The 16,046-nt window shown below is 38.6% G+C and overlaps 1 protein-coding gene across 3 annotated transcripts in view; it reads left to right on the forward strand.

Annotated features, from left to right (window-relative positions):
* The window catches only part of BCAT1 (branched chain amino acid transaminase 1), a 132,983-nt gene that overhangs the window by 58,788 nt on the left and 58,149 nt on the right, over positions 1 to 16,046 (forward strand). For all 3 annotated transcript variants that reach the window (XM_012502471.2, XM_003265600.4, XM_030804613.1), the window contains exons 4-5: positions 8,862 to 8,972; positions 11,607 to 11,726. In XM_012502471.2, coding sequence (XP_012357925.1) covers positions 8,862 to 8,972; positions 11,607 to 11,726 — 231 coding nt within the window. The remainder of the gene's footprint in view (positions 1 to 8,861; positions 8,973 to 11,606; positions 11,727 to 16,046) is intronic.

Here is a 16,046-nt window from a genome sequence, read left to right on the forward strand (position 1 = left end):
CTTTTGGGTTTTTATGGAAGCTTCACGTCACTATTCCTTCCCCTGGGGTATGAGGCAGGACCCTCACTGGAGAGGGCCTTTTGTTTTATTTCATTATTTTTAAAATATAAGACGGGGTCTTGCTATGTTGCCTAGGGTGGTATTGAATTCCTGGGCCCAAGTGAGCCTCCCGCCTCTGCCTCCCAAAGTGCTGGGACCATAGGCATGAGCCACCCAGTGCCTTTGGAGAGGATCTTAAGACTCACAGTCAGAAAGGACGGCAGGAGAAGGTCAGAGAGATTCTGCTTCCTGCCCCTGAGGCCTAACACACCCAGTATTATAACAAAAGACTGTAACAGGGCTATGGAAGTTACCAGCCAGGAACCGTAAATCACACAGTATTATTTCTGCCTTACTCTTATGAGTCATGACGGTGGTTACAAAGGCCTGTCCAAGTTCAAAAGGAGAAAAAAAGCACTCCACTTCTTGATGAGGAAGGTCAGGGTTCTGGAAGAGCATGGGGGACTGGAAATATTGTTTGGCCATTTCATGGAACATACAGTCTGCGATAGACATCAGTGATAAATGGGGAGATATGGTGGATGTGTTGTTTTCCTCTGAGTGCCAGATCGGTTCTAGGATTTCACAGGCCAGATATTATTGAAGTGGCTACGTTGTCTGCAGTATATACCCTGGGGTTCGTCATTTCGTGCCAGGAAAATTTAGGACAAGGACTCACAAGAGGAGTTTAGGAGTGCAGGTTTAATAGGCAGAAGAGAAAGAGAAACAGCTCATTCTGTAGAGAGAGAGGGATCTTCGAGTGGAAAAGACTATCCAGCAGCGGATGAGCTGGAATTTTTTTTTTTTTTTTTTTTTTTTTTTTTTTTTTTTTTTTTTGAGACGGAGTCTCGCTGTCGCCCAGGCTGGAGTGCAGTGGCGCGATCTCAGCTCACTGCAAGCTCCGCCTCCCGGGTTCACGCCATTCTCCTGCCTCAGCCTCTCCGAGTAGCTGGGACTACAGGCGCCCGCTACTGTGCCCAGCTAATTTTTTGTATTTTTAGTAGAGATGGGGTTTCACCGTGGTCTCGATCTGCTGACCTCGTGATACACCCGCCTCGGCCTCCCAAAGTGCTGGGATTACAGGCCCGAGCCACTGCGCCCCGCCTGGATTTTATAGTCAGGTTTAAGGAGGAAGTGTCTGATTTACTTAGGGCTAACAGATTGGTTTGATCAGGTATGACGTTTACATAGCACACCGTAAGTCTGGTTTCCCCACCCTAATCCTTTTATGCAAATAGGCTTTCCTAGTTGATTGGAGCCATCTTGTCTGCTCCTTACTGTACAGGTGGCTGACAAAGAGAAGGGAAGATGGAGCCGCCATCTTGAACATGATTGACACAGCTGCGGGTATTATGTCTGCAGCTCGATTTTACAGGCTTTCGTTAGAAAGGGGCTGCTTTTCATTAAAACGAAAACCTTACTGAGGACTCTCCTATTCTCACTATCTGCAGGTGATTTCTTCTTAACTCGTATATCATTATTATAGTGTCATAGAAATCTAGGAAGTGTGATTGCCTTGTGGAGAGAACTTAAGGGTCCCTGTATTTTCTCACTAATCATATTCATTTCATTCCCTGTTTACTTGTTTAATAAATGTTGAGTTTATCTGTTTAATAAATATATATATATATACTATGTGCTGAGGACTCTGCAAGGTGCCTGGAATAGGATATAGGATGGCAAGCAAACCAGCCATGACCTTGCTCTCAAAGAATTGCTTTCTTTCTTTTTTTTCTGAGACAAGGTCTTGCTCTGTCGCCCAGGCTGGAGTGCAGTGGCTCGATCTCAGCTCACTGCAATTTCCACCTCCTGGCTTCAAGAGATTTTCCTCCCTTAGCCTCCCAAGTAGCTGGGACTACAGGTGCCCACCACCACACCCGGCTAATTTTTGTATTTTTAGTAGAGACAGGGTTTCATCATGTTGGCCAGGCTAACTTCTGACCTCAGGTGATCCGCCTGCCTCAGTGCTGAGATTACAGGCGTGAGCCACCGCACCTGGCCTGTTTTCTTTCTATCTGTTTTTTAACCCCCACATGGAAAGTTAGGCAGGGATTTTATTTCAAAGAGTTTCTTCCTAAATATTGTGGTGAAACGTCTAGTCCATTTATGTTTCAGGCTTTTTCATAGATATTACTGTTTCTCTTAGACTGATAGACTTAGGACATCACATGATTGAATGTCAACCTGACTTTTAAGTTCAATAATAGTTTCATTTTTTAAATGTAAAATTAAATAGGAGTAATATCGTTGATCATGTTTCTTCTCCACTCATCGGATCTATTGAGTCCAGAACCCATTTTATTTTGAGAGCTGCAACTACATGTGGTTTCTGTTAATATCTGAAAGTAATTTTTAATACCTGAAGGTTTCAAATAGTGATAATATGTGACGGTTTCAAATAGTGGAGGAGAGATGCGAACTGTGAGTAGGGAACATGGATTAAAGGAAATGAAAAGTTGATAATAGGCACTTCATTTTCAGGTTGAAATAAATATTTAGTGAAATAAAGTATAATTTTAAAAAATGGATAAGACATGTATGTACTATTTAATGTGTACTAATAAATGAATGCTTATAGTTGCCATACAGATAAAGAAATAGAACAGTTGAACATCACAGAAGCCCTCGCGTGTCCCATTCAGATCACAAACTCTGTATCTTTCTACTGGTAACCATTATCCTTACTTTTGTGATAATCTTTCTTTGCTTTCCTTTATGGAGTGTGTGGATTTTTAACACTATAGTTTTGCCTCTTTTTGAACTTAATGTAAATGAAAATATATATATATATATATTGTGTGTGTGCGTGTGTGTGTGTGCTTGCGCATATGTGAATACCCCTTATTGTTTGAGCTTAGTATTATGTAAGATCTAACCAGGAAGGACCAACCTAACATTTGTGGATCCTGGGACCTAAGTATAGACAGAGACGACATGGTCCACTCCATATCTGTTCCTATCCCAGTTCTGCCCTGTGCTACAAGGGGTCTTCCAGACACTGCATAGGCACCCTTACCACCTGCAGGCATATGACCTTTGCCTGTCCTTTGGACTTAGGCCTACTAGTGGTGTCTGCTCTTGGGATGATAAACCTGAGGGGTCCATCAGCTTTATATATATATTTATTTTTATTTTTTTTTGAGCTAGAGTCTCTCTCGTTCACCCAGGCTGGAGAGCAGTGGTGTGATCTTGGCTCACTGTAATCTCCACCTCCTGGGTTCAAGTGATTCTCCTGCCTCAGCCTCCCCAGTAGCTGAGATTACAGGCACATGCCACCATGCCTGGCTAATTTTTGTATTTTTAGTAGAGACTGGGTTTCACCATGTTGGCATGTGAGCCATTATGCCCGGCCTCTTTTTTTTTTTTTTTTTTTTTAAGAGACAGAGTCTCACTACGTTTCCCAGGCTGGTCTTGAACTCCTGGCCTTAATAGATCCTCCGTCCTTGGTCTCCCAAAGTGCTGGCTCAGTCATTATGTTCTTTACTGCCATCCATTGCAGTATAAAAAGAATAACAGTTTTCCCTCAGAATGTTCTTGGTGAAACAGTAACAATTATTAATTTTATTAAATCTTGGCTCTTGAGCAAATGTCATCTTAATATTCTGTGTGATAAAATAGCAATGTCACATAAAGTACTTTTACATACTTAAGTACTATGGTTGTCTCAAGAAAAAGCAGTTGTGTGATTGTCTTGAGTTTGTAAGTGGAACTACTTTTTTCATCAAGCACTGTTTTTACTTGAAATAACAAAGTATGAATATGAATGCAGATTTGGCCATTTGGCAGATTTTTATTTATTTATTTATTTATTTGAGACAAGGTCTTGCTGTGTCACCCAGACTGGGGTGCAGCTCACTGCAGCCTTTACCTCCTGGGCTCAAGTGATCCTCCTGCCTCAGCCTCCTTAGTTGCTGGGACCACAGGTGTGCACCACCATGCCCAGCTAATTTTTAAATTTTTTGTGAAGACGAGGTCTCACCATGTTGCCCAGGCTGGTCTCGAACTCCTGGGCTCCAGCAATCCTCTCGCTTCAGCCTCTCAAAGTGCTGGAATTACAGGCGTGAGCCACAGTTCCCAGCTCGCCTTTTCATATGTTTATTGGGTTGCTAAATATGTTCTTATTTGAAGCGCCCACTTGTTCAAGTTTTTTGTTCGCTTTTTTATTGCCGTCTTTATAAGTTTTTGATGACAAGAAACACGTTTAAATTAAAGGCAGTTTTGTCAATCTGCCTTATGTTTGGAATTTGTTGTGTCTTTAAAGACTCTTTTCCTGCCCTTATGTTATAAAGACACCCTATAGTATTGATTTGGTCATTCACAGTTAGGTCTTTAATCCTAGAAGTTGATTTTTGTATGAAGTAGGGGCCCAATTTATTTTTTTCCATCTATGTATACCCAGCTTTCCCAGCACCATTTAAAAAGACGGTTCTTTCCCCTCCGATATGTCATGATGACACCTTTGTCATGTACATGAGTTTGCTTCTGGATCTCTATTTGTGTTCAGTTGTTTTACTTGTCTGCATAAATACCACAGTCTTGGTCTCTCAGTCATTATAATGAGCCTTGCCTGCTAGGAAAGGTCCTTCTACTTTGCTCTCCAAGAGTGCCTTAGATATTCTTGGTCATTTTCTTTCCATATAATTTTTAGATTTGGTTTATCAAGTTGATGAACTTTTGTCATGCAGTTTGTTAAAAGAAAAGAAAATGCCCTAATATGACTTTTTTTTCATTTGGATTACATTGAATACATAAATCAATTTGGGGAAAATCAACATCTTTATAATATTGCGGCTTTTTATCCATGAGCATGAAATTGCTTTCTACATTAATAACTTGGTAAAGTTTTATATTTTCCTTATGGATCTTTCACCTCTTTTGTTAGATTTTTCTCCACCTAAGTATTCTATCTTTTAATTCTACTGTAAATAGTGTTTTTATTTTCTAACTGCTGCTATTACATAGGAATATAATTAATTTTGCATCTGGCCAGCTTGCCTAAACAGATGATTTCAAAATAGTATCTGTCAGATTTTCTGGGTTCTCTATCTCTATAATCATATCATCTATGTTTTATGATCTATGACAGTTATATTTTTTCATCTCCAAGCTGATATTTTAAATTTTATTATTCTTGCTTTATACTGGTTGTACATATTCAGTTAAAGTGGTTGCAGCAGGCAATTTGCGATGTTCTCAATTTGATAAGGAAATCTTTTACATTTTACCATTAAGTGTAACGTTTGTTGCGAGCTTATTATAGCTATCCTTTGTCACTTAGGGAAGTTATCTTTGTTTTTTAGTTATCTAGGAAACTTTAAAAAATCAGAAAAGTTAGTTTAATTTTATCAGATGCATTTGCTACATCTAATGAGATGATCATATAGTTTTTTTTCTCCCATAAACTGTTAATATAATGAATCACGTTAATTGATTTTTTTAAATGTTAAACCAATCTCCATTTCTGGGATAAATTCAACTTAGCCATGTTGTATTAGCTTTTTGTATATCTTATATCTATATTACTGAATGAGATTATCATAATCTTTACATGTATTTGAAGCCATATCATTAAGTGAATACAATTTTTATTAAATTTTTAATTGACAAATAATTGTATTTATTTATGGAGTAAGACGTAGTGTTTTGATATATGTTTACATTGTAGAGTGACTAAATTAAGCTAATTAACATACTCATCACCGCACATATCATTTCTTGTGGTGAGAACAATTGAAATTTAATCTCTTAGCAATTTTGAAATATATGATACATTATTATTAACTATAGTCACCATGCTGTCCAATAGGTCTCAAAAACTTATTCCTCCTGTCTAATTGAAATTTTGTTCCCTTTGACAAACATCTCTGAATTCCCCAACCCCTAGCCTCCTCTGGTAACCACCATTCTACTCTCTACTTCCATTAGTTTGACTTTTTCAGTCCGCATATAAGAGAGATCGTGCAGTATTTGTCTTTCCGTACTTGTCTTGTTTCACTTCGTGTAATGTCCAACAGTTTCCCCGTGTTATTGTAAATGAAAGAATTTTCTTTTTTGTAGCTAAATAACATTCCATCGTGTATACATACCACATTTTCTTTATCGATTCATCTGTTGATGGACAGTTAGGTCGCTTCTGTATCTTGGCTATTGTGAATAATGCTACAATAAACATGAGGGCACAGATACCTCATACTGATTTCAATTCCTCTGGATAAGGGTCCCCAAACCCCGGGCTATGGACCAGCAGTGGTATGTGTGGCCTGTTAGGAACTGGACCGCACTGTAGGAGGTGAGCAGCTGCGAGTGAGCATTACCACCTGCGCTCCATCTCATCGCAGATCAGTGGCAGCATTAGGTTCTCATAGGAGTGTGAAGCCTATTGTGAACTGTGCATTGCAGGGATCTAGGCTGTGCAGTTTTTATGAGAATCTAATGCTTGATGATCTGAGGTAGAATGATTTCACTCTGCAAGCCTCCCCACGCTCATCCCTGTGGAAAAATTATCTTCCACAAAACTAGTCCCTGGTGCCAAAAAGGTTGGGGACTGCTGATTTTGGATATATACCCAGAAGTGGGATCGCTGAAGCATATGGTAGTTTAATTTTAATTTTAATTTAATTTAGTTTGATTAATTTATTTTTTGCGCCTAGGCTGGGGTGCAGTAGTGCAATCATAGCTCACTGCAGCTTCCAATTCCTGACCTCAAGCCATCCTCCCAACTCAGCCTCCCAAAGTTCTGGAATTACAGGAATAAGCCATCTCACCCAGCCCTATTTTTAGTATTGGGAAGAATCTCAAAAAGTTTTCCATGACTGTACTAATTTACACCACTACCCTCGGTGCACAAGGGTTCCCATATCCTCACTAATACTTATCTTTTATCTTTTTGATAATAGCCATTCTAAGTATGTATAGTTTTAAAATTATGAAGTTTAAATTGAACCCTAGGAAGTTGCCACTCTGTCACCAGGCTGGAGTGCAGTAGCGTGATCTTGGCTCACCGCAATCTCTGCCTGCCGGGTTCAAGCAATTCTCCTAGCTCAGCCTCCCAAGTAGCTGGGGCTACAGGCACATGCTACCATGCCTAGCTAATTTTTATATTTTTGGTAGAGATGGGTTTCACCATGTTGGCCAGGCTGGTCTCGAACTCCTGACCTCAAGTGATCCAACAGCCTTGGCCTTCCAAAGTGTCGGGATTACAGATGTGAGCCATCGCACCTAGCCTTGAAGTTGCCTTTTTTTATCTTCAGTAGTGCTTCTTGGCTTAAAGTCTTTTGTTTTATAAATAGTAATGGAACCTTGCCAGTTTTATTTTAGAAAGTATTTGCAGGCCAGGTGCAGTGGCTCATGCCTGTAATCCCAGCACTTTAGGAGGCCGAGGCAGGCAGATCACTTGAGCCCAGGAGTTCGAGACCAGCCAGCCTAGGCAACATGGCAAAACCTCGTCTCTACAAAAAATTAACTTGGGCGTGGTGTTGCCTGCCTGTAGTCCCAGCTACTCTGGAGGCTGAGGTGGGAGGATTGCTTGAACCCAGGGGGTAGAGGTTGCAGTGAGCCAAGATCTTGCCACTGAATTTCATTCAGCCTGGGTGACAGAGAAAAACTCTCTCTCTCAAGAAAAAATAAATAAATAATACATAAAAAATAAAGTATTTGCATGATATATCTTTTTCTGTCTTTTTGATTCAGATTTTGTCAGCTGAGTCCAATCTAACAAACTTGTCTTTTAACTGAAGCTTTAGTCCTGTTATATTTAATAAACTAATAATATATTTGCACTTAAATACAACATCTAATTTTGTCCTTTTTAATTATACATGATTTGTATTTCTTTTTTTCCTCATGTAAGTTTTTAGGGTATACATCTTTAAAGGCCTTACTTTTCATTATCGTTCAGTTTAACTTATTTTCTAATTTCCATTTTTCTTCTGTGACCTATGGTTTAGTTAGTGGTGGATTTATTTTCCAAAATATGGATGGTGTCCAGTCAAATTTTTGGTATTGATTTCTGGCTTATCTTGTGGTTGGAAAATACGTGAATTCTACAGGTGGTCTGTGTAAGAGTTCTCTGTGTCAGTTAGGGAAGTTAGTTGTTCCTGTTGTTCATATCTTGCATATCTTTACTAAGGTTTAGCCTGTTTGTTCTATAAATTACTTAGAGAACCTGTGTTAAATTTTCCCAGTAAAATTATTGATTTTTCTCTTTTCTCTGTATTTATCAGTACGTATCTACTGAAGCCTTTCCAAATCCCTGCACAGTGGTTTGCTTGGGACAGCACTTTGTTTGAGGGAGGTGACATGGCCTAGCATAGTATGGTCTTGAGCTGCCTGGTTTCTGTGATTTAGGGACTGAACCAGCTCTGGTCACATCTGGATTATCTACTATCCAGCATTCAAATGAACCAGATTACATGAAAGGATATGGGGGTACTCTTTGGGGGCCACGGTGCCACAAGGCCTTTGGTTTCAATCCCCATTGCCTAGGGAATTAACCTGTGCTGTGTGATTCTAGATGTTTTCTTCCTGCTCCCTTAAATAACACCTAAATGTGTTATTCAGCAGTGTGGCTCCTGCTAAACAGAGGAGAACTCGGACTTCCTACCAAATTCTGATAATAAAATAACTTTCCCCCACCTCAACCATTGTTTTTACCAGCCCTGTCAACTGTTAGCTTTCCTGGATTTAATGATCTCAAGTTGAGGTCAATGTCAACAGCTTTATGGGATGAATAAGATGAACGCCCATAGGACGGTCAGTCTCTTGAACACAGGGGTTGTTTTCTTTTAGTTACCCTCTTAAGATTTTTTCTCTTTTATCTCCAGTTATTTGAAGGATTGAAGGCATTTCGAGGAGTAGATAATAAAATTCGACTATTTCGGCCAAACCTCAACATGGATAGAATGCATCGATCTGCTGTGAGGGCAACTCTGCCGGTATGTAAATGTGGGAGTTTCTTTTGTGTTTCTTTTAATGTAACGGGTCATGGTGTTGACCACCAAATAAATAATTTCTGAATAGTTAGATAAATGTTCAGTACAAACCGTGTGAACATTAACATTATTTCCGATCTACTTTAGTTAGGTAAAAATACAAGAAAATGGCTGGGCACGGTGGTTCACTCCTATAATCCCAGCACTCTGGGAGACTGAGGTGGGCGGATCACTTGAAACCAGGAGTTCGAGATGAGCCTGGCCAACATGGTGAAACCCCATCTCTGCAAAAAATACAAAAATTAGCCGGGTTTGGTGGCACATGCCTGTGTTTCCGTCTACTTGGGTGGCTGAGGCATGAGAATTGCTTGAACCTGGGAGGTGGAGGCTGCAGTGAGCCAATATAATCACGTCACTGCCCTCCAGCCTGAGCCGCAAAGCGAGACTATAAAAAACAAACAAACAAACAAAAAAACCCAAGAAAATAATATCATTTGACAATTCCACAATTTTTTTAAATCAGTGTCTGTGGGGGATTCACATGCAAGTGAAAGATGAAAGAGTAAGGAAATAAAATGTATCTCAAACTAAAATAGTATTTGAAGACTACATGAAATTAATATTAAAAATGGAAAATATGGTGTGCAGCACAGGTATTTAGGGGATATTTTGCTGAATTGCTTTAGATGCTAGCAAGATATAGTAACTTAATTATTTCGATATTTTATTTTAAGTATTGTTTTCAGATAAAAAGATATCAAAACTGGTTCTCATGGCCGTTGAATTGTGGCTGTCACAATGTTTGTTGTGGAGCAGAACCCTTTGTAAGATGGGTTAGATGCTTTTTTTTTTGAGGCAGTCTCACTCTGTCACCCAAACTGTAGTGCAGTGGCACAATCTCCACCTCCTGGGTTCAAGTGATTCTTGTGCCTCAGCCTCCTTAATATCTGGGATTACAAGTGCATGCAGCCATGCCCAGCTAATTTTTTTAAAAATTATTTTTAGTGGAGACATGATTTCACCATGTTAGCCAGGCTGGACTTGAACTTCTGGCCTCAAGTGATCTGCCTGCCTCAGCCTCCCAAAGTGCTGGGATTACAGGCATGAGACACTGTACCCAGCTTCAGGGATTTAGCCCAAGCTATGCATTCAGGAAGACTGAGGACAGCTAAATCCAAGTGCTCTTCATTCCTCTGCCTATTTTTGTAACCCACATTTCATCCACCTCCTTCGGAGGCCATAATATAGTAGCAGAGGGGAAATTAAGGTAAATTCTTTGGACTAGGTCATAGTTTCACTCTTCTACCCATTACAGCTAGATCACTGGGGAAAAATCTTTAAAATGGGGCCGGAAGGAAAGGGAAGTCATATTTGTTAGACATCAATTTTGCTACTAAACTGTTATGTGGTTTCACATTCCTTATCTGTGTAATCACAGCAGTAAGGCATTGCTAAGAAGATTATTTGTTGTACAGTTTATTAGTGCCTTTGTACAGAGAAGAAAACTTGAGTCCAGAGAGATTAAATGACTTGTCTGAAGTCACACAGAGCAAAAGGACAGGGCAAGAAATTAGATCCAGGTGTTTTTATTCCTGGTCAAGTTCTCTTCTCACTGAATTCTGTCTCTAGACAGCAATACCAGGGGCTGAGGCAGGTGCTACAGGGTTCACCTGTATGATTGGCAGTCCCAGTTTCTATAACATTACTACATTATTATTACTGTTACAGGTTAATATTTAAATAGACAAATTCTGACATCATGAGCTTTACTCAGATGCTTATAACTGACTCATTTCTACCTTAGGTAACCCATCACATCTCTGAAAGTATGTTTCTCTGCCATGCAAGTGAGCAGAGACTAAATTATTTTATAAAGTATCACCCATCTAGTAGATGTAATTTTTTGTTTTCTTTAGAAATAAAGTGCTCTTTGCTTTTGCCCATTTTCCTATTGGGTTGTCTCTCTCTTCACTGACTTTGGGGACATCCAAATATATATCCCAGTTAAAATCCTTTGTTGGTCATGCTACCAATAACTTCACCCAGTTTGTTGCTTTACATCTTTTGAAGAACAGAAGTCCTTAGGTTTCAAATAGTCACATTTTATCCATTTTTTTTCCTTTATGATTTGTGTTTTATATCTCCTACTTAAGAATCCTTTCCTACCTTAAGGTCACAGAGACATTTTGTACTTTTTAATAAAGTCTTAGTATTTTGTCACATTTGAGTATATCATCTAATTAGAATTGATTTGGGGGTATGGTAAGAGGTAGGGATCTAATCTTATCTTTCACATATGGATAGCTCATCATCCCATCACAATTTTAGGGGGGAAAATCAGAAAAAATTGTTTGGTTTTATTATTACTTTAATTTTTTTATTGGTACCATAAATTTTGCATATTTATGAGGTACATCGATGTTTTCATGCATGCATATAATGTGTAATGATCAGGATAAATAAGAAATAAATAAATAAAAATTAGGATAATTAGGATATCCATCACCTCAAACATTTCTTATTTCTTTGTGTTGGGATTATTACTTTTTTAACAGTTTAAATGCTTCAGTGAGGATCATTTATTATTGCCACATTGTGAGAAAATTCTGTCATTTATTATATTTTTCATTCTTTCAGGTATTTGACAAAGAAGAGCTCTTAGAGTGTATTCAACAGCTTGTGAAATTGGATCAAGAATGGGTCCCATATTCAACATCTGCTAGTCTGTATATTCGTCCTACATTCATTGGAACTGAGGTGCAAACTGACTTCTTATTTTGGAGTACTTTGCTGGACAAGTTATTATTGTTTATTGTTGTTTGAAACTTCTAGCATATAGTTTGCAGTAGCCCCCCAGTAGCATCATTAATGACTTTTTCCTTCTGATTGTCAAGATTAGAGGTAGCAAACATTTTCTGTAAAGCGCCAAACAGTAAATATTTTTTGGCTTTGTGGCCATATAGTTTCTAGTAGGAAATTAGATCCCTACCTCTTACCATACCCCAAAATCAATTATAATTCGATTATATACTTAAATGTGACAAAATACTAAGACATTTATTAAGAAATACAAAATATCTCTGTGACCTTAGGTAGAAAATGATTTCTTTTTTTTTTGAGGTCTCTGTTTTTTTATTTTTCTTTCCCCACGTTGTTGCTTAGGCTGGGGTGTAGTGATGCGATCACGGCTGATTACAGCCTTGACCTCCTGGGCTCAAGTGATCCTCCTGCCTCAGCTTCCCAAGTAGCTAGTACTACAGGCATGTGCTACCACGCCTAGCTAATTCGTAAGTTTTTTGTAGAGATGATGTCTCACTCTGTTGTCCTGGATGGTCTCAAACTCCTGGCCTCTAGCAATCCTCCCACCTTGGCCTCCCAAAGTGCTGGGATTACAGGCGTGAGCCACTTCACCTGACCAGAAAGGATTCTTAAACTCTGCCATTTTAGTACTAAAGCCGCCACAGACAGCACATAAATGAGTAAATGCAGTGCTGTTTGCCTTGCCCAATTAAGACTAGTCATTATTTTCTAAGTTTACAAGTGCAGTGCCTCCCATTGTGGCAGCACTTCTCTGAGGTAGAAATGGTTTTAAAATTTGGGGGAGGGAGAGCTGCTACTTTTCATTTTCCTGAGGTCTTGGGATTACTTGGCATGGAGTGAAAATGGAGGGACCCCTTCCCACATAGAAAAATGGTGAAAATAAAGTTCACAGTGGGAGTTAAGGAAGGAAATTGAAGAGCTGGGATGGTAAGTTTAAATAACATGACCTTACTATTTCCTGGTGGGTCACAGTCTCTTGGTTGGGTGCCCTTGTGAACAAAGGCATGGATTGGGCATGCCTGGAGGGGCCAAGGCCTTTTGAGCAGATGAGTGTGTTTATATGAAGACCCTGTCACTTGTCTCTGGTATCTGCTAGGCAGCTGTGGCTTGAGAGTGGGTGATATTGAGGGATAGTTGATGGAAGGAGATTGAATGTGGCTGGCAGGTGAAAAGATAGGGAACATATGGAGATATTTGGAATAAGAGAGTGAGATAGAGCGCTTTTGCTATAGCCTAGCCATTCTGTTCCCTACTAAGTGTTGTGGGGTTACCAGGTTTTCTACTAGGCTGTATGAATGCAAAAGGTAGAGAGATATATAGGGCCATGGAATAAATACTGAAGTGTTTTCTTTGGTATCCTTGATACCTTTCGAAAGCCTTTTAAGGATCTAGATAATGAATTTCGTGAATTACAGTCTCTCTGACAAGTTTTAAAGAATAGGAACAATTTAAAAAAGTCATCTACTTCCATAAGTTTTTTGACATTTTAAGATAATTGAATTTTTTTTCAACTTTTAAGTTCCAGGGTACATGTGCAGGTGTGTTATATAGGTAAATGTAAGCCATGGTGGTTTGCTGTACAAATCAACCCATCACCTAGGTATTAAGCCCAGCATCCATTAGCTGTTCTTCCTGATGCTCTCCCTCCTCCCACCCCTCCCGACAGACCCTAGTGTGTGCTGCTCCCTGCATGTGTCCATGTGTTCTCATTGTTCAGCTCCCACTTATAAGTGAGAACATGCAGTGTTTGGTTTTCTTTTAATATTATTTTTAACTTTTTGATAGAAAGAAGTACTTTTTAAAGTTGGTTGAAACATTGTTACTGATCTCAAAGCACTACCTTCCAGTTATTCTGAGATACTTTTTCAGTCTAAGATCTGATAACTCCTATTCCTGGTTTGTTGAGAGTTTTTGTGATGAATGGATGTTGGATTTTGTCAGTTGCTTTTTCTGAATCTCTTGACACGATTATGTGGTTTCATACTTTATTACATTATTAATGAATGAATTATATCAATTTATTTTTGGATGTTAAATCAACCTTATTTTCCTAAGCTAAATCCCACTTCATCATTATGAATAATCCATTTTTTTATCTTGCTGTATTCAGTTTGCTAATATTTTAAGAATTTTTGTGTCACTGTTCATGAAATATATTGATCTAGTTTTCATTTTTCTTTTCTTTTCTTTTTTTTTTTACATCTCCCTCCTCTTCCTCTTGATCTAGTTTTCTAATACAGCTGCACTCCAACTTACAATGGTCCTACTTAGGAGTTTTTGACTGTATGATGGTGTGAAAACAATGAGTTCAGTAGAACTTTGAGTACACATACCATTCTGTTTTTTTACTTTTAGTACAGTATTCAATAAATTATGTGAGATAATCAATACTTTATTATAAAATAATACACTTTTAGATGATTCTGCCCTACCATAGGCTAATGTAACTGTTCTGGGCACATTTAAGATAGGATAAGCTAAGCTATGATGGATGTTTGGTAGGTTAGGTATATTAAATGCATTTTCACCTTAAGGATATTTTCAACTTAGGATGAGTTTATTGAGTTGTAACCCCATCACAAGTTGAGGAACATCTATGTATCTAATTCTGTGATTTAGTAAATTCTTTAGACTGCCAAAATCCTATAATCTAGAGTTAGACAAGATCTTAAATCAGGTTTTGTGGTCCATCTTGTAGTCATGATCATTCTCACTATTAGGGAATTCTTAACTTTTTGCTTTTGAATCACCGAGGTGTTATTTAAAATACACATATGGAATCTAATCCCCAGAGACTCTGAGTAGATCTGGTGAGTGATTCTGATGCCTGCCCACATTCAAGAACCTTAGCACAAAAGCCCTGCCAAGTCGTTCTCTTTCACTATACACTCTATCAACTTATGTACTTGATCATACTTCGGACCTCAAAATCAATAATTTTTAAAAATCTACTTCCTAAGTTGTGAGGTAAGAATTGAAGGAAATAATGAATACCATTTGGGGAGTCAACATTATTTATTAACGAATACCATTTGGGGAGTCAACATTATTTATATTTGGTTGGTATATTTATATCAACTATCATTTTCTAATTAATGGTATAGGCAGAATAAACGATCACTTGTGATTCAGAAAGGAACATGATACAAATAACATCCAATAACGTATATGGATTTAAATAGTTCTGCCCCCCACAGATGTTACGCAATTCATGTTGGTAATGATCATTCATTAGGTTTTTGTGGTGGCTACATTTGATATGTGAAGTACTGGCTGGAAGACTGGTGCCAGTAGCTTCAGGTTTGCTGGGATTCTTTCATCAGAGATGACTAGCTTTTGCTTATCTTTTTATGTTGCTTGTTTCTATGATGGGCCTATCCTGTCATTGTCTTTATAGAATAATTGCAAGCTCAACTCTGTGTCAGTTACGTGATTTTTTTTTTTTTTTTGGTCCTGTCTTCCTTTTGGCTGACTTCTATATGTTTTTCTTTCATGTCCTTTTCATAGTTAGATTAACTGGGTCTTATGTCCGAAAGATATTTTGATTTCTTTGAATGAATAAATCTATGTTAGGCTACTGTATTAGGTTTTATAAACACCTAGTTGATCACTTGTGTCCGGTCTCTATTCCCTGGTATGGTAGTCGCTGTGTGTGTAGTACATTGAGGATTCTACAATGGACACATTTGTGTTGGGCCCCAGCCCAGATTCAAATCTAAATTTGTAGAGCCAGGATCAGAGACTCTGCCTCCAACAAACTCTCCAGAGGTTTCATAACCACTTTTAAAGGAATCACCATCCCAAACCTTGTTAAGGAATGAAATATGTATCTGCCAGTAATTTCAGTGCTTTAAGTCATTGAAAGCTGAACTTTTAATGGCACTAAAGTGGAAATATTTATATAATTGGAAGCTAAACTTCATCCTAATGGCAGTGTTGAGTTCACTTCCACAGGCCCTACGATAGTCTAACATCTATTTTCACATGAAATAGATTCAGTCACTGCCATATAATTAGGGAGTGGCTCTGCTACTGGACTTAAAATATTTCATTATGTTTGCCAAGCTCTGCCTCTTTACATGTTTTATAATTAACTGATCCTTCATTTTTATTTTGTTTTATGTTATTTTTGAGACAGAGTCTCGCTTGGTTGCCCAGGCTGGAGTGCAATGGTGCAATCTTGGCTCATTGCAACCTCTGCTTCCCAGGTTGAAGCGATTCTCCTGCCTCAGCCTCCTGAGTAGCTGGGACTACAGA

Source organism: Nomascus leucogenys, chromosome 23 (assembly GCF_006542625.1).
Source record: "Nomascus leucogenys isolate Asia chromosome 23, Asia_NLE_v1, whole genome shotgun sequence".
In the NCBI taxonomy this organism is placed as follows: domain Eukaryota; kingdom Metazoa; phylum Chordata; class Mammalia; order Primates; family Hylobatidae; genus Nomascus; species Nomascus leucogenys.